The 26,230-nt window shown below is 47.5% G+C and overlaps 1 protein-coding gene across 1 annotated transcript in view; it reads left to right on the top strand.

Moving 5' to 3' along the window:
- EXOC4 (exocyst complex component 4) overlaps positions 1-26,230 on the top strand; it is a gene marked incomplete at its 5' end in the record, with an annotated part of 449,694 nt that overhangs the window by 374,349 nt on the left and 49,115 nt on the right. Inside the window, 2 exons of the mRNA XM_082492311.1 lie at positions 519-674; positions 16,965-17,143. Of these exons, the coding sequence (XP_082348437.1) occupies positions 519-674; positions 16,965-17,143 (335 nt within the window). The remainder of the gene's footprint in view (positions 1-518; positions 675-16,964; positions 17,144-26,230) is intronic.

The raw sequence follows: 26,230 nt of genomic DNA, 5'->3' as shown, positions 1-26,230 counted from the left end.
GACCCTTCATTTCCTTCCATTGCTTCAGACCTGGTCCCCAAGCTGGGCCAGCTGGTGTGCGGTGAGCTGGTGGCTTCCACCCAGGTCTTCCTGGGCAGGTTTCCACGTTGCAGTCACAACACAATCAGCAGCGGCTGGCGAGCTCGATTGAGATTGCAGGGAACAAATGAGCCATGGAGAAACTACCTTCTCTCTCTCCTAGTACAGAATGACCTCCTCCGGTTGTGTAAATCATTGCATGTTGAATGATTTCAAGGGTGGGGAGAATATGGCCCTTTTTCCTTTAAAGGACTCTATCAAAGAACATCAAGAGTTGTGAGTTTAAGAGGATTCTATATCCTGTCCACCTGTGTTGCCATGTTCTCCCCATGAGCACTTTGTTGAATTCCTCTTTGGACCCCTTCTTTAATGCTTAATGCACATTTGTATGCGATGGGGATTTTAATGAATATGTGTGGAATTGCGTGAAAAGTACAATTTGCTTCACACTAACGTGATTGTTGCTGCTTTCCCTGTAGGAGCATCGTGCAGTCGGATGAAAAGCTGGTGATCAGCGCGTCCTGGGCTAAAGATGATGATATTAGCAGGCTCCTGAAATCTCTGCCCAACTGGAGCAACATGGCTCAGCCCAAGCAACTGAGACCCAAGAGGGAGGAAGAGGAAGACTTTATAAGGTAAAATATTTTATGAAGTTGTAAAAGGGTCTCAAGAAGAGTAGTGACAATGGTAAAACCTGCTGGAAACGCAGTAATTGTGGTGTTTGCATAGCTGTTGTGTCCCCAGGTGCGAGAACAGGTTGAGATGCGGTCTTTCCTCAAGTGGAGTAAAATGAAACTGGAGTCTTCGTGCCGTTAAGCTGCGTATTTTTAAAGCCAGGCACAAGCTGTGCTGAACTGAGAACTTCCTGTGCGTTGCCTGGATTTGGTACTGTTGAGAATGAGAAATCATTAGGTAAATTATCTGTTTGGGGGATGTTTCTGGGCCTTGCTTATCAGTGACCGTCATATGATGGGTTGGTAGATAAACCATCCTGAAGCTCCTTATCCTTTAAGAGACAGGAGAAAGCAGAGCTGCTTCTCAGATGCAGCAAGGACAGAAGAGAGGGAGGCCATGGTTCAAGAAGGACGCTTCAGTGGCAGCACCAGCTTGCTGCTTTCCTACCCTCGTTGCTCGTTTCTGCTCGCTCTGTTGTTCAAAAAAGGCTACTTGAGGAATCGCGCTCATGAAGTGAGTCAGGAAAGTGGCTGGGATTGGGGAGAGAAAGGGTTATTTTTCATTCAGGCAGATCCTTGTCCTGGTTGGTTGATGGTGCTACACTGATCACCCACGCCATGAAGAGAGCAACAGTCTGTGACGTAATGGAGGGGCCAACTAGTTGTACTGGGCAGGAATTCCCAAAACTGGCGTTGTCGCCAAAGCTGTCCTCCATTGGAACAGTGACCTGGTGGTGTTTCTCCTCCGTCCCAACCCCAGGAGCTCTGTAAGGAGAGTCAGGTGGAAAATATTGGTACCTCCAGAGGGAATTCTTTCAGAGGCGACTTACTGTGTGCAAACCACATTGGTTCTACCTTTTCCGGCAAGTGAAAGCCTGTAAGCAGGCAGATTGCCTTTCCCTGCACACTGGCTTCGTCTCTGAATCCTTGTCACATCCTGAAGAAACAGGTCCTCTTTGTCATTCCGGCAAGTCAAGAAGCTTGTCTGCACATTCCCATCACTATTCATCACTTCCTTGATTGGCATTTGGCTATAAAACTGTAGGAGTAAGTGAAGCTGTTGAAAATTAAAGTCTAATTTGCCCAGATTGTCATTTTACTTATTCACTGAATGCAAGCACAATAACGTAACGATGATACAGTCTACAGAGAGGAACGACGAAGAGTATAAAATGTCTAGTCACAGACGTGTTTGCTCATACTGCAGCGTGGATAATGAGCGCTGCCAGTGCTTTAAAAAAATCCTCAGTGATAGTGGAAGAGTGAGGATGCAGAGCCCTTCAGGTCTTTGTGCAGTCTCTGTTTTTTGGGGGGATTCATGGATTTGGTTCTTCATCTTTGCCTTTGCATTCATCCTTTGTCTCTTGGCACAGAAAGAGCCTCCTGGCTCTTACGGCGATTTTTGAGCCATCAGTGGGGGACACCAGAGCTCCCGTGGATGCAATGCTGGGTTCTACTGGAAGAGCATAACCTGCTAAGCGTGAATTCCTGACCAGGCTAAATCTGATGGCCAAGCTCAGTCTGATGCTAGCAGTGCCAACGTTTTGATCCTAATATTCATTTTATTCCAATATTGTCATTTTGCTATCCATTAATTGAAGTATTTTGTGAAATTCTATCTGAGATGTTAGGATGGAATGTCTACGAGGTCATCTACGTTGAATTCACTGGGACAAGCTCCTGTCCCATGTCCTTTTCAGCCTAAACATTAGGACAAAGATCTTTTCTCGGTATCTGTTTGCACAGAGCATCACGTATTAAGCCTCAGCTCCTCAGGGTGCCATGTGAATGCTCCTGCAGCATTAATTTAAATGATAATAATTGGTCTGGGCCAGTTTTAGCCATTGATGGTAAACGACATGGCTTATAAACTTCTTCAAGAATCTGTGCATGGTTGAATAGATCTCTCCTGAAAGCTTCAAAATAAAACTAATTGCTTGTCCAATTTTTGTCATCTTCTTTCCATTTAAGCAGACTTTTTTCAGACTTTCTCCTAATACAAAGGAACACGATTTCTTCGCTGCTGTTGCTTCTTTCTCTTCCTCTTGGCGCTGCTGATGAATTGGGAATAATTCTGCTGTAGCCATCGCTGCCTGAACACTGCAGTGGAACCAAAGGGAAATGGGTCCTGCGGATACCTTGGGTTTTAGGGTCATGGTGATGGGAGAGCCTGGGAGAGCTCATTTCACTCTCGCTTTAACCATCCAAGACATTTAAAATCCTGATATACAGATACCCACTTGTGTTCACAGACCCCACTCCTCGGCGAGCAGGGACAGGACTAAGCATCCTTTCCTGGAAAGGAAAGTTGAAGCTTGATGAAACATGGGAGCATGTCCTTCTTGGACCTAAAACAAGGCTGACAGCAGTGCTTGAACTCCTCGGCAGCATCCCTTTATGAGTGTTACTAAATTAAATATGCCCTGAAAGTTTACCACCAGGTTTTGTACCGTGGCAGGATGAGATATCGGTGCACAGTTTTCCCTCCCCCTCCCCAGGTTTCCTGTAACTCATTTGTTTAATTAAAAAGAAGAACCCAAATGCGATGTCTTTGAAAAAAAAAAAAAAAAAAACAAACGAACAAACAAAAAAAAACCCTCATGCACATCCGTGTTGACAGTGATTGATTTTGTTGTCTTAACCCGACACTATCTCTTTCGCGAGTAGATGTCAAAAGGCAGCGTAAGATACTAGCAGAATCTTCCCATTAATATTCTGGTGTGGTTGGCCAGACAAAGGGACCTGATTGAGCATATTATAGTAGCTCAGAACTTGGCAAAGGGAGAAAGGAAAGAAAAGTCATGCCTCTATTCGTATAATTAGTTTTTAAAGCTCTGAAGGCTATTTGGCACTGGGGCGAGTGTGAAATATGCTGCCCTTATCGCTTTATAAAGGTTAGCTTTCAGTTCATTACTGAATCAGATATGTTGGTGATAAAACCCAAAGACGTATCATTTCCAGGTTTGCCTTTGACGAGGAAAAGCGATGTAAAAAGAGCTTCAGATCTGGTCGCGCTCGAGTTGCAGCAGAAATTGGTGGGTTTGGGTGCAGCTCTGCGGCACCAGGGGTGGCGAGGGGCGAGGGCAGTGCGCGCCCGGGGGGAGCCCCGCCGTCGGGGCGCTGGGGAAGACGTGCTGGCGATGCACGGGGCACCACGTTTGCCTGGAAACCCCCCGTTACTCTGAAGATCACACCACAACACGGGTTATTCTGGTTGCAGATCTGTTGCCCGAAAAGCGGATTCGTGCCCGGCGTGCAATCTCACACGCTCAGGAGAGATACTGTATTTATTCAGGTTTGGGTGCTGGGTGAATTTTCCACAAATCAAGCGTACCCCATGCCGGTCTTCTTGCTGCATTTATACACAAAAGTTACAATGATTGGTTAGTAATTTACATATGATTATAATATATGCTATGTCATTCTTTTAATCATCACGCATGCGCAGGGGAAGGGTCTTCTTGACCTGTGGGTGTGTTTTTCAGTATTACAATGAAGGCAGTTCACTTCAGGATACCTTAAAAGTAAGTTCTGTTGCCAAGTTGGCCAACTGGATTCTCCTCTTGCCGGGTTTTCATATAATTCATCCTACAATCAATCCCAGATGTTAAGGTCCAGAGAATAGGGACTTCGAACAACACAGTGTTCTGTTCATTACTAGTTAATTAAGGCTAGAGGGACTTCTAACAACACATTGTTCTGTTCATTATTAGTTAACAAAGGCTGACATCGGCGATACTAACATAAGCTAACTTCTTAGGTCGGGATGCCCTACATCAAGATGGGAAACCCATGTTAGGAAGGGCGGTGGTGATTTCCCTCTCACCTTTTGACTTCAGCAACCTCCTGAACACCGAACTTGAGATCAAATTCACAGAATCACAGAATTTTTAGAGTTGGAAGGGACCTCTAGAGATCATCCAGCCCAACTCCCCTGCCAAAGCAGGACTGCCCAGAGCACATCCCTCAGGACTGCATCCAGGCGGGTCTTGAAAATCTCCAGAGAAGGGGACTCCACAACCTCCCTGGGCAGCCTGTGCCACTGCTCTGGCACCCGAACCGTAAAGAAGTGTTTCCGTGTATTTGAACAGAACTTCCTGTGTTCCGACTTGTGCCCATTGCCCCTCGTCCTGTCACTGGGAACCATTGAAAAGAGCCTGGCTCCATCCTCCTTCAACCCACCCTTTAGATACTTGTATGCCATAATAAGGTCTCCCCTCAGCCTTCTCTTCCCCAGGCTAGAGTCCCAGCGCTCTCAGCCTTTCCTCATAAGGCAGATGCTCCAATCCCTTAATCATCTTAGTTGCCCTAAATGATGGGTTCCCATTATTTCCAGATCTTTAGTAACCGTTTTTTGAATATTTCCATACTCAGTATCATAGGGATGTAATGTTGGTAGTTAGAAAGGACTTTTGGAAGTTGGTCTCAGCTGCCTGAACCTCTGGCCCAGAACCGAACACGGGACCAGGTCAGTTGTGGCTTTGTCTCGGTGAGTCTTTTCCTTTCACTGTTTTTGGTTTTTTTAGTGAGGATAACCCTGATGGCAGTGTGCTCCTGCTGCCTGCTGCTTCCTTCCCTGCAGCTCCTGTTTACTTGAGGATGCTCATCCTCGCTTGCTCTGCACCAAAAGGAGGGGGGTATATTCAAGCAACGTGGAAGGATACCTGTGCAACAGCGGATCCTTCACCCAATTATTCCAGAACAGTTATGCTATCCCTGCTAATTAGTAGGATCTCTTCTCTCCCCCCGGTTTAGTTGATGCTGATCTTCTGCCTGTATTTCCAGTGTAAAACTGGAGGCTCTGTGCCAATGTGCGTCTGCTCTGGAAATGTGTCACTGTTGGACAAGACGAAAATGTCAGGCTGAAGGAAGAGAGAAGGAATGGGCTACAGGGTGTCCCTCCAGAGGGGGGGGACCTACTTGTTGTCTACCTGGATTTTAGCAAAGCTTTTGACACCGTTTCCCACAACATTCTCCTGGGGAAACTGGCTGCTCATGGCCTGGACGGGTGTACTCTTTGCGGGGTGAAAATCTGGCTGGATGGCCGTGCCCAGAGAGTGGTGGTGAATGGAGTTAAATCCAGTTGGTGTCCGGTCACGAGTGGTGTCCCCCAGGGATCGGTGCTGGGGACGGTTCTCTTTAATATCTTTATCAATGACCTGGACAACAGGATTGAATGCACCCTCAGGAAGTTCACAGATGACACTAAGCTAGGTGGGCGTGTTGATCTGCTTGAGTGTGGGAAGGATCTACAGAGGGATCTGGACAGGCTGGACTGATGGGCCAAGACCAATGGCATGAGGTTCAACAATGCCAAGTGCCGAGTTCTGCACTTGGGCCACACCAACCCCATGGACGCTACAGGACTGTGGCGGAGTGGCTGGAAGGCTTCCTGGAGGAGAAGGACCTGGGGGTGTTGGCAGACAGCCGGCTGAACATGAGCCAGCAGTGTGCCCAGGTGGCCAAAAAGGCCAACACCATCCTGGCCTGTATCAGGAATACTGTGGTGAGCTGGACTGGGGCAGTGATCATCCCCCTGTACTCGGCACTGGTGAGGCCCCACCTCAAGTGCTGTGTTCAGTTTTGGGCCCCTCACGACAAGAAGAACATTGAGGTGTTGGAGTGTGTCCAGAGAAGGTCACCGGAGCTGGTGAGGGGTCTGGAGCACACGTCTGATGAGGAGCGGCTGAGGGACCTGGGGGTGTTCAGCCTGGAGAAGAGGAGGCTGAGGGGAGACCTTCTCGCTCTCTACAACTACCTGAAAGGAGGGGGTAGAGAGGTGGGGGCTGACCTCTTCTCCCTGGTGACAAGTGATAGGATGAGAGTAAATGGGTTCAAGTTATGTCAGGGGAGGTTTAGATTGGATATTAGGAAAATTTTTTTAACTGAAAAGTTTATTAAACACTGGAATAGGCTGCCCAAGGAGGTGGTGGATTCTCCATCCCTGGAGTTGTTTAAAAAAAGGGCAGACGTGGTACTTGGGGACGTGGTTTAGAAGTGGTTTTGTCAGGTTAGGTTGATGGTTGGACTTGATGATCTTCAAGGTCCCTTCCAACTTCAACAATTCTATGATTCTAAGGCATGATGGGAGCAAGAAAGGTACCCTCTGGTTTTGGATATATATTGGGACTATGTCTTGGGAACCACTGACCCGCCTCAGCTCCCTTGGGGCGTGCAGCCCATCTCGCCTGTGCCCTGGGAGAGCACATCATCCATCCAACGGCAGCAAAGACACCGGCGTACCCTCCAGAGGGTGGAATATCCTCTCCTTTCCATTTCACAGGGCAGAGCGCGCACAGCTGGTGGTGGACAATTCAGCACATCTCTACTCCAAACACAAAGCTTTGGTTAGCCCTGGGAGCAGGACGCAGAGGTGAAGGAGCTGGTGGTATGAGGCATGATTTTCCGCCGCAGTGAATTAGAAAGGGTTCTGTGGACTCTTCCCCAGAGGGTGCTTGAGGGCAGGAAGCTCAGGAGGTTGGTCCAGAGCTCCTGGGACCGGTCACAGCCTGATTTGCTTCAGCTGTTTCCAAAGGGTTCGACGTGGTGTGAGCTTTGTATAAACAGCTTTGTATAAAATGGTGTGAGCATTGTGTAAACAGTCTGTGCAGGCCCAGAAAGCAGAATTGGGAACGAGCTGGGCCAATTTACAATGGACCCATAAGTCCTTCCCTTGGTGCAAAGGGAGAGCCGTGATGGCAGAAGCATGAAGTTCAGGTCCTACCTTGGGGTGGGTTGGGGTGGTCTTCCTTTGTCCCACCTCTCTGGGCAACCAGAAGGCACTGGTCAGGGTTTTCATCAAAAGCTAAATCAGGTTGTTCCATCTGCTGTCTGGTGGGTGGTTTTTGTAGTGTTGGGTTTGGAGCTTTCCATTATTTTTATTCTCTTGTGCTGTCTCGGTGTTTCTCCTGCCGCACGGTCCTTTTCTGAAGCCTTGATGTTTTGTGGAAGGCTTTTCCCTTTCTTTACCTCTCAGCTCTCTCTCCCATTCTCACTTGTAGCTTTTCTGTCTCTCTTCCCTTGTTTCTTTCTCTCTTAAGAATAAAAGATCTCCCTCTCCAGTTTCTCAGGCTCTGTTTTAATGATATTCACAATAATTCTAAAGGGTGAAAGGATGATTTTGGAAGATTGGCAGCAGACCGTAGACCTTTTTTCCCCTCTACTGAGACTGTGAATCTGAGCCTACTGTGTGAGCTGTTTCCATTTGATGACAGTCTACTCCTTTATGGGAGATGGGTTTCTACATCTCTTGTTTGGACCCTACAGGAAAATGTGCTTCGTCACGAGCACAACTGATACTCAATCCTACAGCTGTCAAGAACCTCATCTGAGAGGTGTAAAATTGAGTGAGCACCTGGATCTTCACAGGGCACCTCTGTATCTGAGAAGTTTCCTTCTGCCTTTGCATATCTTGTAAAGGCAAAGTTGGTTTAGAGGATTTAGGCTGGATTTGGGTTTTTTTGAGGATTACGTATATTCTGAGCCCGAATCCAGGAAGGATTGCCCAGCTTCAGATTCATTAATCCTACAAATTGCGTTGTCTATTGAAATGAGCACAGCAATGCCCAGCTCTTCCCACGCGCTTTTTTTGGGGTGATGTGTGTGCCCCTAAACCGCGTAGCGGGGATGGAGGGGGAAGGCAGAGCAGAAACACGGAGATTCAGCTTCTCCACGAAGATTTAATAACAGCTCCTGCTTTAACAAGATTCCGTATCGCTAAATCACATCATTAGAGCTACACAATATACTCCGAGACAATTCCTTGTCTGCTGTGATAAATTGTATAATATAAACTTAACAAGACCAGAATATTCAAATAAATTTAAGCGAGAAGATGGCGTGTGATGTTACGGCTTAAAATTGTCAGTTAGCGATGTCTGCTTTGTGACAGCGTGGCGACCTCTCGGCCGAGATTCGGAGCCGCCCATCGCGCCGGTCCCTGATAGAGACGCACAAATCGTTGCCGAGGCTTGGCAAATCCCAACGACCCTCAAATCTGGGTCGTTTTTGGGATGGGCTGGATCTTCAGTCCTTTAAAGCCGAATACCTCAGGTTGGCAGGGTGAATTTATACCCGCGGAGGATCCTTTGCAGCAGCTTTTCATCAGACCGACGATGCTGTTTGGATGTGCTGCGAAAAGCGTCCTCGCGTGCTGAATTTTTAAAATACCTTCAGGTGGTGAATCTTTGAAACGAGCGAAACGGCGTCTGCTGCAGGAAGGTGGCTGAGATGGGTTTTATTGTTCTGGCGGCAGCAAATCATTTGGGAGGGCTTCCCTTTGCGGAAAAAGCCCACGTGGGTTATTTGTTTTGGTGCTTGCGTGATTTTTTTGATGAGGGTTGAGCAAATTCTGGTGCAAGATGAAGCAACAAACCACCTTTTCTCTCTTTCTTTATAAATAAGATCGTAATAGGAATTGCTTTGAATTTGTCAAGGTTGAAATCTGTCTGCCTGGGTAGTTTTTGGATGCAGTGTTTCAGCACGGTCTCCGGGCTGCTTCTGTGGCTCAAGTGGAGGAGTGGAAAACAAATGGGTTATAGAAATTTCTATGTGACATAAGCACATAGGAAAATCTGCTGACCCAAAAGAAGTTGCAAAGGTGCAATGAAACTGCTGCAAACGCTGTCATTATATTCTTCCCGTTATGATGTGTATCAGGTTTTGAGACTGTATATATAACATACTGTAGGGATTTTAAGTGCTTTATATTAGGTAGCGCACTGAGTTGTCATACAGCAAGCTCTTTACCCAGTAACTGTTTTCACTTAACATCTTCATGGCTGTTCAGTTTAATGTGGATTTTGTACACCACCGTGACAAAGCAATAATCCCTGTTTTTTGCCAGCTCTTCCTCGAGCGTTTGCGTCTTTGTCCTGTTCACACTTTAATAGATATTTTTAGGGTATTTCCTCTACAGCCGCAGCTCTGCCCGCTGCTCTTTGCTGCGGTTTAAATTCATTTTGTTGCTTCTGCTCTGCAAGCATCCGACGCTCGGCGGAAAGCATCCGTCTGAGGTCCGCGGTCGAGAGGATGTGAGGAAGGACAGGAGGTCCTCGTTGGGTCAATGTGTTCCTGGGAGGCCCCCAAGGGGATCGCTTGGTGTATCCCCACCTCCTCCTCCAGCTCCACGCACCCTCCCAGTGAGCTTTTTCCTCGGCGTTATTTGCCGCGGGGATAACTGACACTAATTTCTTGGCAGAGAAAAGGGAGAGGAGCAGTTAAGTGAACGTAAAGCTGCTGCCAAGGGTACATCGGAGACCTCCTCCCTCGTTCTGCAGTATTGATGTGGACACTTGGCTGCCGTTCAGCCGTGCTCTGGCACGGTCACTTCAAAGTAGCACAGGTCATCCTGATTTATCCCACATGCTCTTCCCTGGCCTCTCATCCCTCACGTACGAGTTTCCCGTCCTCTCATGTATATGCTGAAATACGGATGAGGGGAAGCCTCGTCTATTGTCATCAGTCCCTCTGTTTCCAGGCAGTTTAGCTCAATAGGTTGTTTAATTTTATTACTGGCTCATCTGTCAAAAACATCACCGGAGATCTTGGTTGCTGGAGGAGAGGAGGGGGAAGCCGGTCTGATTGCAGAAGACTTCTTTGGGGAACCAGCACCATCGGCCTCTCCCCATCCCCGCTGGTACCGTGCCAAGGATGCGCTATGCATCCTATACAGCATCCGGGAGAACAGGGTGGGAGTAAAGGTGACACATTGGTGGTCCCTGTGTTTCACGGAATCACAGAATTTCAGCGTTGGAAGGGACCTCTAGAGATCATCCAGCCCAACTACCCTGCCAAAGCAGGACTGCCCAGAGCACATCCCTCAGGACTGCATCCAGGCGGGTCTTGAAAATCTCCAGAGAAGGGGACTCCACCCCCTCCCTGGGCAGCCTGTGCCACTGCTCTGCCACCCGAACCATAAAGAAGTTTTTCCATGTATTTGAACAGAACGTCCTGTGTTCCAACTTGTGCCCATTGCCCCTCGTCCTGTCACTGGGAACCACTGAAAAGAGCCTGGCTCCATCCTCCTTCAGCCCACCCTTTAGATACCTGTAAGCATTAATAAGGTCTCCCCTCAGCCTTCTCTTCTCCAGGCTAAAGAGTCCCAGCGCTCTCAGCCTTTCCTCATAAGGGAGATGCTCCAATCCCTCAATCATCTTAGTTGCCCTTCGCTGGACTCGCTCCAGCAGTTCCCTGTCCCTCTTGAACTGGGGAGCCCAATATTGGACACAGGATTCCAGTTGTGGCCTCCCCAGTGCAGAGTAGAGGGGGAGAATGACCTCCCTCGACCTACTGGCCACACTCTTCCCTATGCAGCCCAGGATTCCATTGGCCTTTTTGGCGACAAGGGCACATTGCTGGGCCATGGATAATTTACTGTCTACCAGGACCCCCAGATCCTTCTCCTCAGAACTACTTCCCAGCAGGTCCGCCCCTAACCTATACTGGTGTCTATGCTGGTGACTGGGAGCATTCTTCCTCCCCAGGTGCAGGACCTTGCACTTTCTCTTGTTGAACCTCATTAGGTTCTTCTCTGCCCAGCTCTCCAGCCTGTCCAGGGCACGCTGGATGGCAGCACGGCCCTCTGGGGTGTCAGCCACCCCATCTGGTTTGGTATCATCAGCAAACTTGCTGAGGATTGGGGGACTAAAAAAGGAAAAAATGGAGAAATTAAGATGGTTTAACAATGGGAAACAAAATGAGTTGCTTGGTTAATCCAAGGATTAAGCCGGCACAGCCGGCCTGCTCCAACAAAGCAGAGATTTGAGAGTGAGCCCTATTGCGACGCGCGCAGATCCGTCGGGAATCGACACCGACGGGCAGTGAAGCGGTGCGGCACCAGCACCAGGTACGGGTGTGAGGAAGAGTGAGTTCCCACAAAGAAACAGTCGGACCGGGAAGAAAGGCACTTGAGTTTGCTTTATCCGCAGTGTGGTTGATATGCAGTATTAATCTCTGTCTTGAGCGTGGGTATATGCACAGCTGAATTTATCACAGGAGAGCGGAGCGTTGCCTTTTGTTACAGTTCTGTAAAACAGCGTGGTTTTTACCTTGTTTGGTTTGGAGGTTTTCTCGCTTTCTAAAATACATCATCTCCGTGGCTGGAAATTTCCATCTTTGGGTGCTCACCAAAAGTGGCAGGATCTTTTCTTGTTCTCAGCAGCTTTGGCAAAGTCCAAAGCAAACTTTGTGAGTGAGGCGGGATGGGATTTGAATTTTCAAAATCGTGGTAATTCAAACCAAGGGTACCCGCGGAACCATCAAAAACTCATAAATTAAATGCAGAAGGTGGCTGCAGATCTCTTGGCATGTGCTGGCTCTGTCTCGGATACACACGTACAGGTACAAACGTGCCAACCTATCGGCTGAGAAACTGTATGAATCAGAGGTCAGGAGATGCTGGTTTAATGCAGGTATTTGAAAAAGTGGAGTTAAGGTTGGCTATTCAGTCGATTTGGTTTTTTATATCCTTCCCGTTATGTGTTTAGCCTTGCAAATTTAATAAAGACGGAGGCAGGCATGTAGTGAATATTCTGCCAAGCAGGCACGCATAACAGGAGCGAAAATTCGCTTCAGGGAGACGTTTGCTAACAGCAGGTTTAAATTGAAATTACAGGGATCCACCAGAACTTTTTACATTTATCCTCTAAAAGGCAGTTAGTTACTTTCGGAAGGTTGTCTCTATTATGAGGTTCAGTTTGTGGGAAAGAGTGAATTGGGGTTTCTGCAGTCAAGGATGTGTATTAAAGCAAACAATTAAATATATTTGCTGCCCTCTTGATACAAACTTCTGTTGGTTTGGAGCGAGCGGCAGAATCGCATTGATCCCAACACCATTTTAGAGTATAGCTTCCCGTAGAAGGCCCTATTTGTATTCCTCCCGGGAGCAAAAATAGGAAATTCACCCTGCTTTGTATTATATAGATTTTTCCCAGCCTGACTGAAAGCACTGTATTATTCATGCGCAGGCTATCCATCCAAAGCAGTGCCAAAACAGCTTTCTCTTTGCGTGTGGGAAGGCAGAAGAGTTGTCCCTGCGATAAACCCGGATTTGTAATCGCGGTCGTGGGCAGCGGCGTGGTAGTGACTCCTCATTTAACAGCTCTCAAATTGTGGTTCCCCCAAAAAAGTGCTTTTTCTGTGGCATTTTGTGTTGGAAAGCCATGTTAACGAAGGTAGAAGTTCAACAAATGTTTCATTTCTTGTTTTTTCTGAGTGATTGATGCAGTTGCCAGTGGGATTTGATAGTCTAAGTCAACAGGAGTGGTTTGTTTGGAGTGGAAAAAGCATATCTGTGAAATGTCTTCTGCTCTGCAGGAACAGTTGAAGATATCTGAGTGTTTGTAGGTGGGCAGAGCAAAGTGAGGTGTTTTGGGTTTGCTGTAGAAGTCAATAACGTGTTTTCCTTGAATGAATGATCATTCTTTACCAAAGAAAAAGGTGTTCAAGCCTGGCTGTGAGATTGTCCACCCAGTTCAACCTTGTATTCACCTTCAAACGCCCATTTGGACTTTGGATGAGTTGCCCAGTTGTCCTCACTCCCCAAAGCTTTGAAGCCTCTTACGACTATCTAAGAAATAACAAAGTCCCCTGGGAGGCAGTCCTCCACGGCAAAGGAGCCCAGGAAGCCTGGATGTCTTTCAAGACGGAAGTCCTAAAGGCGCAGGAGCAGGCTGTCCCCGTGTGCCGTAAGACAAGCCGTCGGGGAAAAAGACCGGCCTGGCTAAGCAGGGAGCTAGTGTTGCAGCTTAGGGAAAAAAAAAGGATATACGGCCTTTGGAAGGAAGGGCAGGCCACCCAGGAGGATTACAAAGAGGTAGTAAAGCGATGTAGGGAAAAAATCAGAAGGGCCAAAGCTCAGCTAGAGCTAAACCTGGCTTCTGTTGTCAAGGACAACAAAAAAAGTTTCTATAAATATATTAGCGATAAAAAGAGGACCAAGGATAATATCTGTCCTCTAGTAGATGGGGCTGGTAACATAGTAACCAAGGATGAGGAAAAGGCTGAGGTACTTAATGCCGTCTTTGCCTCAGTCTTCAGCAGTAGGACCAGTTGTTCCTTGAATTCTCCGACCCCTGAGCTAGAATACAGGGATGGGGAGCAGAGTGAAGCCCCTGTAGTCCAAAGGGAAATGGTGAGGGACCTGCTTCAGCACCTGGAGGTGCACAAATCTATGGGGCCGGATGGGATCCATCCAAGGGTGCTGAGAGAGCTGGCGGAAGTGCTCACCGGCCCACTGTGCATCATTTATGAACAGTCCTGGATAACTGGGGAGGTCCCAGCTGACTGGAGGTTGGCAAATGTGACGCCCATCCATAAGAAGGGCCGGAAGGAGGATCCAGGGAACTACAGGCCAGTCAGTCTGACATCGGTGCCTGGGAAGGTCATGGAACAGATCATCCTCAGTGCCATCACACGGCACATGCAAGAGAACAGGGTGATCAGGCCCAGTCAGCATGGCTTTGTGAAAGGCAAGTCATGCCTGTCAAACCTGATCTCCTTCTATGACAAGGTGACCCACTTGCTGGACAAGGGAAAAGCTGTGGATGTTGTCTACCTGGATTTTTGCAAGGCTTTTGACACCGTTTCCCATAGCATTCTCCTGGAGAAACTGGCTGCTCATGGCCTGGACAGGTATACTCTTCGTTGGGTAAAAAACTGGCTGGATGGCCGTGTCCAGAGAGTGGTGGTAAATGGAGTTAAATCCAGTTGGTGTCCAGTGACGAGTGGTGTCCCCCAGGGATCGGTGCTGGGGCCCGTTCTCTTTAATATCTTTATCAATGATCTGGATGAGGGGATCGAGTGCTCCCTCAGTAAGTTCGCAGACGACACTAAACTGGGGGGGCGTGTTGATCTGCTTGAGGGTAGATTGGCTCTGCAGAGGGATCTGGACAGGCTGGACAGATGGGCTGAGGCCAATGGTATGAGGTTCAACAAGGCCAAGTGTCGGGTCCTGCACTTGGGTCACAACAACCCCATGCAGCGCTACAGACTGGGGGCGGAGTGGCTCGAAAGCTGCCTGGCAGAAAAGGACCTGGGGGTGTTGGTGGACAACCGGCTGAGCATGAGCCAGCAGTGTGCCCAGGCAGCCAAGAAGGCCAACACCATCCTGGCCTGCATCAGGAATAGTGTGGTGAGCCGGACTAGGGAAGTAATCATCCCCCTGTACTCAGCACTGGTGAGGCCTCACCTCGAGTACTGTGTTCAGTTTTGGGCCCCTCACTACAAGAAGGACATTGAGGTGTTGGAGCGTGTCCAGAGAAGGGCTACAAAGCTGGTGAAGGGTCTGGAGGACAAACCTTATGAGGAACGACTGAGGGAACTGGGGTTGTTTAGCCTGGAGAAGAGGAGGCTGAGGGGAGACCTTATCACCCTCTACAACTACCTGAAAGGAGGTTTTAGAGAGATGGGAGCTGACCTCTTCTCCCTGGCGACAAGTGATAGGACAAGAGGAAATGGGTTCAAGTTATGTCAGGGCAGGTTTAGATTAGATGTTAGGAAGCATTTTTTCACTGAAAGGGTTATTAAACATTGGAATAAGCTGCCCAGAGAGGTGGTGGATTCACCATCCCTGGAGGTGTTTAAGAAAAGGGTAGATGAGGTGCTTAGGGACATGGTTTAGGAGTGGTGGTGTTTTTATCAGGGTAGGTTAATGGTTGGACTTGATGATCTTAAAGGTCCCTTCCAACCTCACTGATTCTATGATTCTATGATTCTAAATGCCCAGTCAGGGAAGCTTGTTAAGGGCTTTCCTGAAGTTCAGAAAGGATTTGATATATCTCCAATAGGCAGAGAGGATCAAAATCCCCAAAGCCCCATCTTAGAGAGGAAGAACAGCTGAGTTACCACTGCCATAGTTCACTGGAGCTGGAGATGTTCCTCTGTCTCAGCCCTCAGACACAGCCAACAGATGAGGATTTCTCCCAAACCATAGTATGCAGCAGACAGCCTACGGCAGTATTTCTTTTATTGTCAAGGAGAAGAAAATCCTCAAAGAGATTTTTTTTCACGAAGGCTATTTTTATTTTTTGCCTTTAATGAATTCGATTGAGCGATTTAAAACCATTTCAGGGTTGTTCTTTTATTATTTTTTTTTTTCCTTTTTCTCAAGTGACAGTGAAGTCCCACAAATCTAGGGAGATGCTGGCAATAAAACTGCTTAGATAGTATATAAAACGCTGCTGATGGGATTATTTGGCTGCAGCTCGTTGCAGCTATTATGCTCAGCAGCATGATTCCTCATTGTAAGTTCATAAAAGAGCTAATGGCAGGAAGTGGAGATCCGCAAAGTTGAATGAAAGTGGAATGCAAATTCGTAACAAAAAGAGCAACTAATGACGGGCAGAGTGTGCTGAGGACCACGGTAAATGTGCCATCACTTAGAGTCTTTCAATGAAATGCACTTTGGTTTCAGTCAGGAGCTGTTGTAATTAGACCTAGGAACTGTGTCCCGATTTTCTCCATCCGAATGCTACACAAAAAGTCACGCTGGAGGAGAGCTCCTTCACCTGCAAAAGCGATGAGGGTATTTGCCATGCAAATCATTCTGGGACATAACCAAACAAGCTCTTCATGGAGACGGGGTTTGGGAAAGCTAAATCTGAGTGCAAAAGATGGAATGTGGCATTGGAGTTGAAAGAGCATTTTTGAAAGAGCTTTTTTTTCAGGGTTTGGGGGGTAAACGTGTTTGTCCTGGTCATCATTTTTCACCAGGTGCTGTCTTCGTGCAAGTAAAACAACGCACAAACTGTTATTCAAAGTCATTTGTTTCTCACTTTGTCATGGTAAGCCATCGGGTTCCACGGGAGATTTCTTGTGATAGATGGCTGAAAAAAAAAAAAAAAAGTGAATCAAGGATTGGAAGAGCTGATTTACAAGGAAAGATAAAAAGTACCGCATGTGTGTTATTTACACATATCCCAGGGAGACATGGAAAGCACCTGTGTGTCTCAGCAAGGTGTAGATGGTGGGTGGGGGGAAGAGGTGTGGGAGTTGATTGGGATGAAGTTTGTAACTGTGAGGTGAAATCCTGAGGTTGTAAATGTAGGGAAAGGACAGAAAAAAAACCCTCCCTGAGATAGAGGTGTCAATCACTGCAATGAGACTTCAAAAACTCCACCAGACAACGTTCTTGAGACCCCACACTGGAATAATTCTCCATTGGCTGGGTTGACCTTCTCCGTGGTGTAACTGGTGTCTCCCCTTTGCTGTCCTGTGCTGTGTTTCTGAGCGTGGCTTTGGTTTGCATTTCAGGGCTGCTTTCGGCAAAGAGTCAGAAGTTCTCATTGGCAACCTGGGAGATAAACTCATCCCTCAACAGGAGATCCTGCGGGACGTCAGTGACCTGAAGGCCTTGGCCAACATGCACGAGAGCCTGGAGTGGTTAGCAGGTCGCACCAAGGCAGCTCTTTCCAACCTCTCAGCCACCCAGAGTAAGTAGCTCCCATCAGAGAACCTTTGTCTTAGAAATGGAAACCAGCATAAATACGCAATTTTAGCAGGAGGGGGCATCTTTTGTTCTTGATTTCAAAGTGGGTTTATGTCAGAGGGAAGTGGAAAGCAAAGCAGCTCCACCTCTTTCTTCCTGGTGTGACATCTGCTCCACATCCCTGCTGTGGTGGACACCAGGTGAAGGTGCCAGGAGCATCCCTTCTAGCATAAGCTCTGAAGGGTCCTTCAACGCTTGAGCTTTTCAGCAGTCCCTGCTAACGACGTTACACAGGAGCTGGTATCAGTGCCAAGCCTGGTTTCATTTTCTTTAAAGCATCGCTAGATCAGTGGATATTTAAAAATCTGTGTGCATTATGAATTCAGTAGAGAAATGGAACAGGTCTTAATGAGGAATGCCCTAACGTGCTCATCACTGGGGCACTGATGCTCAGCCTGCAAAGGCAGAAGCAACCCTTAGTGAACTTGAGGTGTGGGGAGGGCAGAGATGGGGCAGCCTGGAGACTCCGCTTCTGCTCCTGGCTGTCAAGGATTGTCCACGCTGCGTCTGTGAGATCGTTTCAACTTCTCTGTGCTTCAGCTTTTGCTCCTTCCCCCAGGGAATAGTGATTTAATTATATTTTTTTTTATGTCTGGGAAGTGCCAGAGACATGATTAGTGTTGCTTCTCTTCCCGTGGCTGTCATTGGCGTTGTTTGCATGGGGTCATGGTCAGAGGAGGGTTGTGGCTGTGCCCCGGAAGTAGAACTCAGCTCTTCTGCTTTCCACCACCACCTTCCCACTGTTACTAACTCGCCAGGCATCGCTTATAGCTCGGCTGACAAAGGGGTTAAGCTTTGTTATAGAATCATAGAATCATAGAATTGTCTAGGTTGGAAGAGACCCTTGGGATCATTGAGTCAAACCATCTATCCTACTCTCCAAAGTTCTCCCCTACACCATATCCCCCAACACCACATCTAAACGTCTCTTAAACACATCCGGGGATGGGGACTCAACCACCTCCCTGGGCAGTCGATTCCAATGCCCGACCACTCTTTCTGTGAAAAATTCTTTTCTAGTAGTAGAAAAAGTAGAAAAGCTTTTCCTAGGACCTGGGGTTTGGGTCTCACCTGCCTACTGAGACATTCCCAATAGCCGTCCTTGTGTCCCCTGGAGAGGTGGCCATGCATTTGGTAGAGCACTTCATATTGCCCTAGATCCCTGTAATAAAATATTGGGTGTTTTACAAATACCGAACGGCCCCTGTTGTCTAGGGGTTATATTAAATGCTGCTGCAGTGGGAGGAGGCATCTCCACTATGCTGTAGAGGAGGAGCAGAGGAGAAGGAAAAGCGTTGCATAAAAAGAACCCGCACAGCTTGGTGGGATCCCAGGACACGTGGGGAGGCAGTGAGGATACGTGGCGTTTCGGCAGTTTGTCCCACAAATACGGAGCGGAGTCCCGGGGGAAGGTACCCACAGAGGAACAGGACTGGGGGCAACCAGATCTTCTGAGCTCCCCTGGGAACTGGGCGCTGAAAATCACCTCTCGGGAAGTGATGGGGGAAAATTGCTGGTGCTAAATAAAGTCGTAGTGTTATTATATCTCCGTTAAAATAATTGTCCCTCGACAGCAGAGCATCTCTAGTTGACTGCCAAGCCTTCCTGTGGCTTATAAATCTGCTCTAGAGCAGGACCTTTAAACTCTTTACTGCGGCTGTTCGCGATCAGTTTGTTGGGATGCAGAAGGATAATTAAGATTATACAATTAGCTAACAATTAAAGACCCAAAATACTACAGGTAGCTTTGATATTCCTGTAATGCATACTTTTGAGTTCCCAATACCTGAGTGACAAGAAGAATTGCTGTGCTCTCAGAGGGTCCACTTTAGAAGATTATAAAAAAAAATAAGATAAAAGAAAACAAAACCCAGTAGAAAATGCTATCAAAGTTCAGCAGCCAAATATTTGCTCACAGAACTTTAGTTACTGGGAGAGTTCTTGGGGCTGAGGAGTTGTGCTCTGACAGTCAAAGTTGTTAAAAATAAAACCATCATTTGTAATTCCAGTTCTGGTTGAAACTCAAATTTTTTAATAAATCAATATTTCCCCAACATAAAAGGGCATGAGCGTGACTTTCAGGCTTCTGAGAGGACGTTACACGCAGCGGTGAATAAACATAAAAGTAGGAAGTGTAATATTTCACTTGGCAGCGTCCTCCTGACAATAAAAATTCATCTTCCTTTGTAATAACTTTATACCAATGCACTAAAATGTCTGTACACAAATGCCAGGAGTAGCTGAAACAAGAGGAAGAACGGGCAGCGTTAGAAAATGATAGAGGCTGTTGACCTCATGGTTATAAATGAAACCTGGTGGAGTATATCTCATAAATGGAACATCAGTAGAGCTGACTGCAATCTATATGGGAGAAGTAAAAAGTGATGCCGCGGGGCAGAGGAGGTGGTGTTAAGTCAGATGTATTTACAAATCTGGGAAGGTGCAGTGATATACAGGGGAGTGCAGTTCTTTTGGGGAAGAATACAAAGAGTAAACAACAGAGGGAAAATGAGATGAGATGTCTCTTTCCGTCCCACCTGGACAGGAGGAGAACAGCGATGCAAATGAGTTCGGACTCAGTTGAGAGGAGGAAAAATTAAAACTATTGTTTCGAAGATTCATACAATGTTAATGCCATAACGCTCAACTGTCATCCCAGTTCCTCTGTTCTTTTCTGTCGTGGTTTGATCATCTGAATTTCTGAGCATCTCATTGCTGGAAGCCGCGGCATGTTAATGAGCGTCGGGGGCAGGGAGGAGAGCAAATAACTGACCGAAAGTAAAGCTAAATAACGAGGTTTTCTGCCACACGCTGAAGCTCACCACGTTCAGACTGGGATTGCCGTAAGTGCAGCCAGCTTTGTCATTTCAGCATCGTTAACTTTAAAGACATGCCCACGTGAAACCCAAGCGTTCCAGTTCAATGCAACTGGAGTCCGTGTTTTGTCGTACGCAAGCCAACGGGCCGTTCGTCGCCCAGCTCTCTTCTGCAGCAGCTGACCTCGGGCAGGTGTTTTATTCCTTCAAGCAGCTCTGTCTCCTGCTTTATTTGTCTCCTTGGACTAGATGCTACATCGAAGTGTCCATGCTTGAACAGGAGCCGTAATCTCATTAACTGGTAGCAGTGGTGGGGTTCTGTCTTCCATGCTTACCACTTGTTGGGCTGGTGCATGATGAGAACACATGTCCTGGTCTTCGATTGTTTCTCTTTTCTGTCCCAGCCACTTGAGATTAAATCTTAGTCCCATTCAGGGCATCGCCAAGCACTCAGTCAGTGATTGATACCAGAATTTTTGATGCAAAGCGAGAAATACCGTAATCTCCAAGGAGTTCGTGATATGCTCGTGGTGGCCCCGTATTCCTTCCCTGTAGAAAGTCGGGAGCTTTTCCAGCAAAGCTTCCTTGGCTGCAGCTGGGCAATTTATGGGCATAGCTGTAAGTATTCAGAAACCACAAGCTGGAATTGGGCAGGTGTGGACACGTTTCAGGAAATCCTAAAAAGGGGGCTGCCTGTTGGTGGCTTTTTTGGTTACGCTGTCAAAACGCCCCTTCCTAGAGATAAAAATTCAATAACCTTTTGCTGGGGATGTGCCACAATTATCACTCATTTAAAAACAGTCTTGCTAATAGAGTGTTTTATCATGCTGGGCAGTCTCTGCATTCTTCATTATTTAGTGTTTGCTAAGCTGATGGCTCTTCCATAGCTCTTCCCTTATCTGCACTCCCTCAGAATTGGATTTTGTATTTTCTGAACCAGTCAGATATGACAAAGTCATTTTCTTTTTCTCTTGTCTTTTGAGGGAATACAAACTTCTTTTTAACAATAACCATTTAAGGATTAAAGTTGCTGGAAGAAGATGAATTAACTGAGGAAGTCGCGTAAATTTTCAATAGGTTATATGTGAAAATGGAAGTAGGGTTTCCTCGCCTCTTCCTCTCCTGCTTCTCTGCCTCGTCATGCGCAGACACAACATCCACTCATCCTTTTCCCTTGCCGGAGCTTCAGCCTTCTGAAGCCCTCTGAATATTTTACAAAGAAGGAATTATTATGCACGATGAAGAAGCTGGGACAGTCGTTACATTTTTAAGGTGGTGGCATGCTGTGCGCGGGTGGGAAGATGAAAGATTTGCCATTAGCTGAGCGGGTTGCAGCTACCCTTTTAAATTCCGCCGGTTGTTGTCATCTCGTGACTTCAGATCGTTGTAGTCAGCAGTTAACGATTGACTGGCTTAAACGTTGAGTTTGAAATTACTTTCTCACAGAGCTCCCATAAAACAGGATCGTCTTTCTCTTCTACATGGTTTGTTGGAAGTAAAGTTTTTGTGTTGTACCATGTGTCCACGTATGTTTGTAGATCAGTAGACACCCTTGCGTCCACCCAAAGGTTTGCTCAGTGTATCGTGTTCACTTTCTATGTGTGCTTTCTCATTCTTATCCTTAACGAAGAATATTTATAATACGATTTTAGTACCTTAACAGTTTTCTCTAGAAAACCAAGACTCCGGCAGTAGTCTCAAGAAAGACATCTCCTCTCCTGTCGTTGCCTTCTCCACAAAGAGAAAATCTCTTTAGGTAAGGATCCCGAGGCTCCATATTTAGTCAAAGTAGGGAGGTGCATCAAGGAGCGGCCCCGAGAGGAAGCGATGGGTCAGGAGGGTGTCAAAACCAAGGGAGAAATGGAAAAAAAAAACCTTGAATCACAGAATCACAGAATCACAGAATTATCAGAGTTGGAAGGGACCTCTAGAGATCATCTAGTCCAACTCCCCTGCCAAAGCAGGATTGCCTAGAGCACATTACTCAGGACTGCATCCAGGCGGGTCTTGAAAATCTCCAGGGAAGGGGACTCCACAACCTCCCTGGGCAGCCTGTTCCAGTGCTCTCTCACCCTCACCGTAAAGAAGTGTTTCCGTGTATTTGAACGGAACTTCCTGTGTTCTAACTTGTGCCCATTGCCCCTCGTCCTGTCACTTGGAACCAATGAAAAGAGCCTGGCTCCATCCTCCTTCAACCCACCCTTTAGATACTTGTATGCCATAATAAGGTCTCCCCTCAGCCTTCTCTTCTCCAGGCTAAAGAGTCCCAGCTCTCTCAGCCTTTCCTCATAAGGCAGATGCTCCAAGCCCTTAATCATCTTAGTTGCCCTTCGCTGGACTCGCTCCAGCAGTTCCCTGTCCCTCTTGAACTGGGGAGCCCAAAACTGGACACAGTATTCCAGTTGTGGCCTCACCAGTGCCGAGTAGAGGGGGAGAATGACCTCCCTTGAGTGTTTTTATTGTGGGCTGTTTGTTGGGGTTTTGTAGCACCTCAGGTCCTGGATTCATGCAATTCAGTGAGCATCTTACTGTATCTGAAAACCACTCACATACGTGCACGCTTACCCTTCTTTCTTGGAAAAAAAGCTTCTAGAGCATGAAGGACTCAAAACATACTGTTTTTTTTTTTTAAACCAGCCCTAAACCAATGATTTCTTTGGTACTTGTGAAAACTCTTGTCTTTCAATACCAGCTCCTCCCTGTCTCCTAGTGTCCCTTGGAAGTTGGCACTGGAGCAAAGATTCCTTAAAACGCAAAGGTTCAAAGTCTTCCAAACGGACCTGGCTTCAAACAGATGTCGGGCTGACTCTGTGGCTGCAATGGCAGAAACTAGAAAGGGAACTCTCAATAACTGACGAAAAATATGAGTACACACTTGGAATTAACTTCTACAGCTCAACCCTGCCTATCTATGGGGGAAGAACGCCAGCATTAGCGGAGATGCATGGGAGACCTCCTCCAAGGGCTCGCTCCATCGCTGGGACTGCTGTGCCCTTCAGGACATAGAATCTTAGAATGGTTTGGGTTGGAAGGGACCTTAAAGCTCATCGAGTTCCACTCCCCTGCCCTGGGCAGGGACACCTCCCACCAGCCCAGGTTGCTCCAAGCCCCGTCCAACCTGGCCTTGAACACCTCCAGGGACGGGGCAGCCACAGCTTCTCGGGGCAACCTGCACCAGGGGCTCACCACCCTCAGAGTGAAAAATTCCTTCCTAATATTTAATCTAAATCTCCCTTCTTCCAGTTTGAAGCCATTCCCCCTCGTCCTATCATCTCAACCCTGCTGCTGTCAGCAAAGCTGTACCCACCACAAAACAAGCGGGTTGAAGCCGTTTCTCTGCTACCTGCTCTTCACTCCACAGACACAAATTGTAATTGCTCGCTGGCAGAGCCTGGTGTCTGCTCCGGCAATTTGCATTAGACATGGGGCTAATTACCATGTTTGCCTAAGCCAACCGCACTCAGGTTTAATGAGAAACATGAGAACACCACACTCCCTTTCCGCAGGAGGGGTTTGCACAGACCATTGCGGGGACCTGGCTTTCCAGCTCTCCCTCCCCATTTCACGCCAGTTGTATTCTGGTGGCCAAGAAGGCCAATGGCATCCTGGAGTGCATCAAGAGTGTGGTCAGCAGGGCGAGGGAGGTCATCCTCCCCCTCTGCTCTGCCCTGGTGAGGCCACATCTGGAGCACTGTGTCCAGTTCTGGGCTCCCCGGGTCAAGAAGGACAGGGAACTGCTGGAGAGGGTCCAGCAAAGGGCTACAAAGATGATGAGGGGACTGGAGCATCTTTCTGATGAGCAAAGGCTGAGGGACTTGGGGCTTTCTGGTCTGGAGAAAAGAAGACTGAGGGGGGATCTTATCAATGCTTATAAATCCTTAAAGGGCGGGTGCCGGGGGGATGGGAACGGTCTTTTTTCAGTGGTGCCCAGTGACAGGACAAGAGGGAACGGGCACAAACTTGACCATGGGAAGTTCCATCTCAACCTGAGGAGGAACTTCTCCCCTGTGGGGGTGGCAGAGCACTGGCACAGCTGCCCAGAGAGGTGGGGTAGTCTCCCACTCTGGAGCCATTCCAAACCCGCCTGGACATGTCCTGTGCCACTGCTGGAGGTGCCCCTGCTCTGGCGGGGGGTGGGACTGGGGGAGCTCCAGAGGGCCCTTCCAACCCCCACCAGTCTGTGGTTCTGTGAGATGAGCCAGCTGCGGGCAGGTCGCTGTCTGTCCCCCCTGTGCCATCCACCCCACCGTGACAGCCGTAAGCAGGCTGGGTAGGTAGTGTCAATATGTCAAAGTGATGCAGATGCCAATATGTAGATTGGGAGATAACTCCCTCTTGTTCTTCCCGAGGAAGTCCTTTCCTGTTGGATTCTTATCTCTGGATTTTTTCACCCTTTTGAGCAATTGAAATTGTACCTCGCGGCATACAAAAAGCCAGCATGGAGTTTGGTACTCTCACAGGCTTTATCCAGAACTTCAACAGGTTGGTGGTTTTTTTTTCTGTAGCGCTCTGAATTCCCACTGCCTCATTGTGCTGTAGTCTTGTGGTTTCCAAATTAGAGGCCTCAGATCTCGTGTGGGGTTTGTGAACCAGCCAGATTTAATCGCAGAAACGCTGAGAAGTAAAATTGCAACGAGGACACCAGCAGTAACGCTTAGGGGTCGTTGGCTTCACCTATTTACGTTGCAAAAAAGAGCGTGGCTCTTCCCTAGAAGCCGGCTCTGGTTAGGAACCTCATTAGGATCCCGTTTGGTCTGTTTGTGTGTTTTTAAGGTGTTATAAATTGAGGAGATTTCCTTGGGGGCATTGCAGGGTGTGCGAGGACAGAGTCTGGAACTTCTGAAGTATCTAAAAGGGCATTCGGCCTCTTAACTTCTTTATCCAGGAGGCCTCCAAAGGAGGTCATTTCCTCCCGTTCAGGGGTGCTCTCACCCCCAAAATCAAAGGGAAACGTGCGGAAGATGCTTTCACCGCTTCTGCTGATGGGCGGCACTTCACCCTCCGGACTTGCAGCAGTTCGGGTGAGCTACGACTTCATTCAAAAGCAGGCGGGGGAGGAAAAAAAAGGTTTGTGCTACAGCTTTTTACCAAATACTGCAGCTATCTGTCACTGGCTGGCTCTTATTAATGATAATAGGCAGCATTTGCATCGCATTTTCCAGGCATACATCTCAGAATACTTTGAAAAGGTTAGTGAAGGCCATTACGGGATCAAGACTATCCTGGACCACATGGCACCCGGAGGGTCGGCCTCCCCTTTTTCCCCGGCTCCGTATGCCTCCTCGGGCTGAAATAGGCTTTGATGGCTAATAGAAAGCATCCTGCAACACCGGAGAGAGCGATGCCTTTTAAAGCTGATGGCGGAGCCCCTCTATACCCCTCTGCCAGAGTAAAGGAGCTGTAATTTACAGTCACTTTCTGCTGACAGAGTGGTGTAAAAGGGGCTCAGTACAAATGAAAATCAGGCCCGACGCGGTGGTAAAATTGATGCCTTTCATTTCGTAGTCAGGCCACACAGCGGTGGTGAACTCAGACGGGTCTTTGTGTTTAACCCCGGTGTTTCTAATGAACTGAATTCAGCTCTTAAATGGGGCTATATTTCTCTCGAGTTGGAGCTTATTTTTTTTCCTGTCACTGAACTTGTAACACATCTTGCTGTATTGATTGCTCATGGGGAACTTTTTCTGTTGAGATCTATTAATAGCGAACCTTATTTAAAAGCCAGATTAAAGATGATCAACACGTGCCTGACCTCATGCAGGAGAAGGACGTAGTGAATGCTGTCGCCTTCTTACTGCAACAAAAGTAAATTTCCTTCTCAAACAGAAAAAGCTGCCATTTTTTTACCAAATACAAACCATCTGCTATTAACTTAAAAAGATAAATCTTGAGTGCTTGTATTATTTGATGAATATCTGTTGCTTCAATATAACTCAGTCTCAGTGACAGCTTTCCAGTTTAGCTTTGTAAGCCGTCTCATTTTCCAACGCTTCTTTTTTTTTTTCCTGTTCCACTAACTGAACAGTTGGTGCTCTTCTGCAATTGCTCAAAACGTGATCACATCCCCTTCTCAGGCACTCTGAACCTTTGTAATACGATCATCCGTAGCGTCTTTCTCCATCTCATAGCTGTGCACGCATCGTCTGAATGGAGATCTGGTGTCCTGGGGTGATCCCTTTCCACCTCGCAGACTGTTTGATCAGGATCAAGTTAAC

This window comes from Vanellus vanellus, assembly GCF_965231255.1.
Source record: "Vanellus vanellus genome assembly, chromosome: 1".
NCBI classification, from domain to species: domain Eukaryota; kingdom Metazoa; phylum Chordata; class Aves; order Charadriiformes; family Charadriidae; genus Vanellus; species Vanellus vanellus.
Note: the sequence above shows the minus strand (reverse complement) of the source record. Positions and strands in the feature narration are given on the sequence as shown.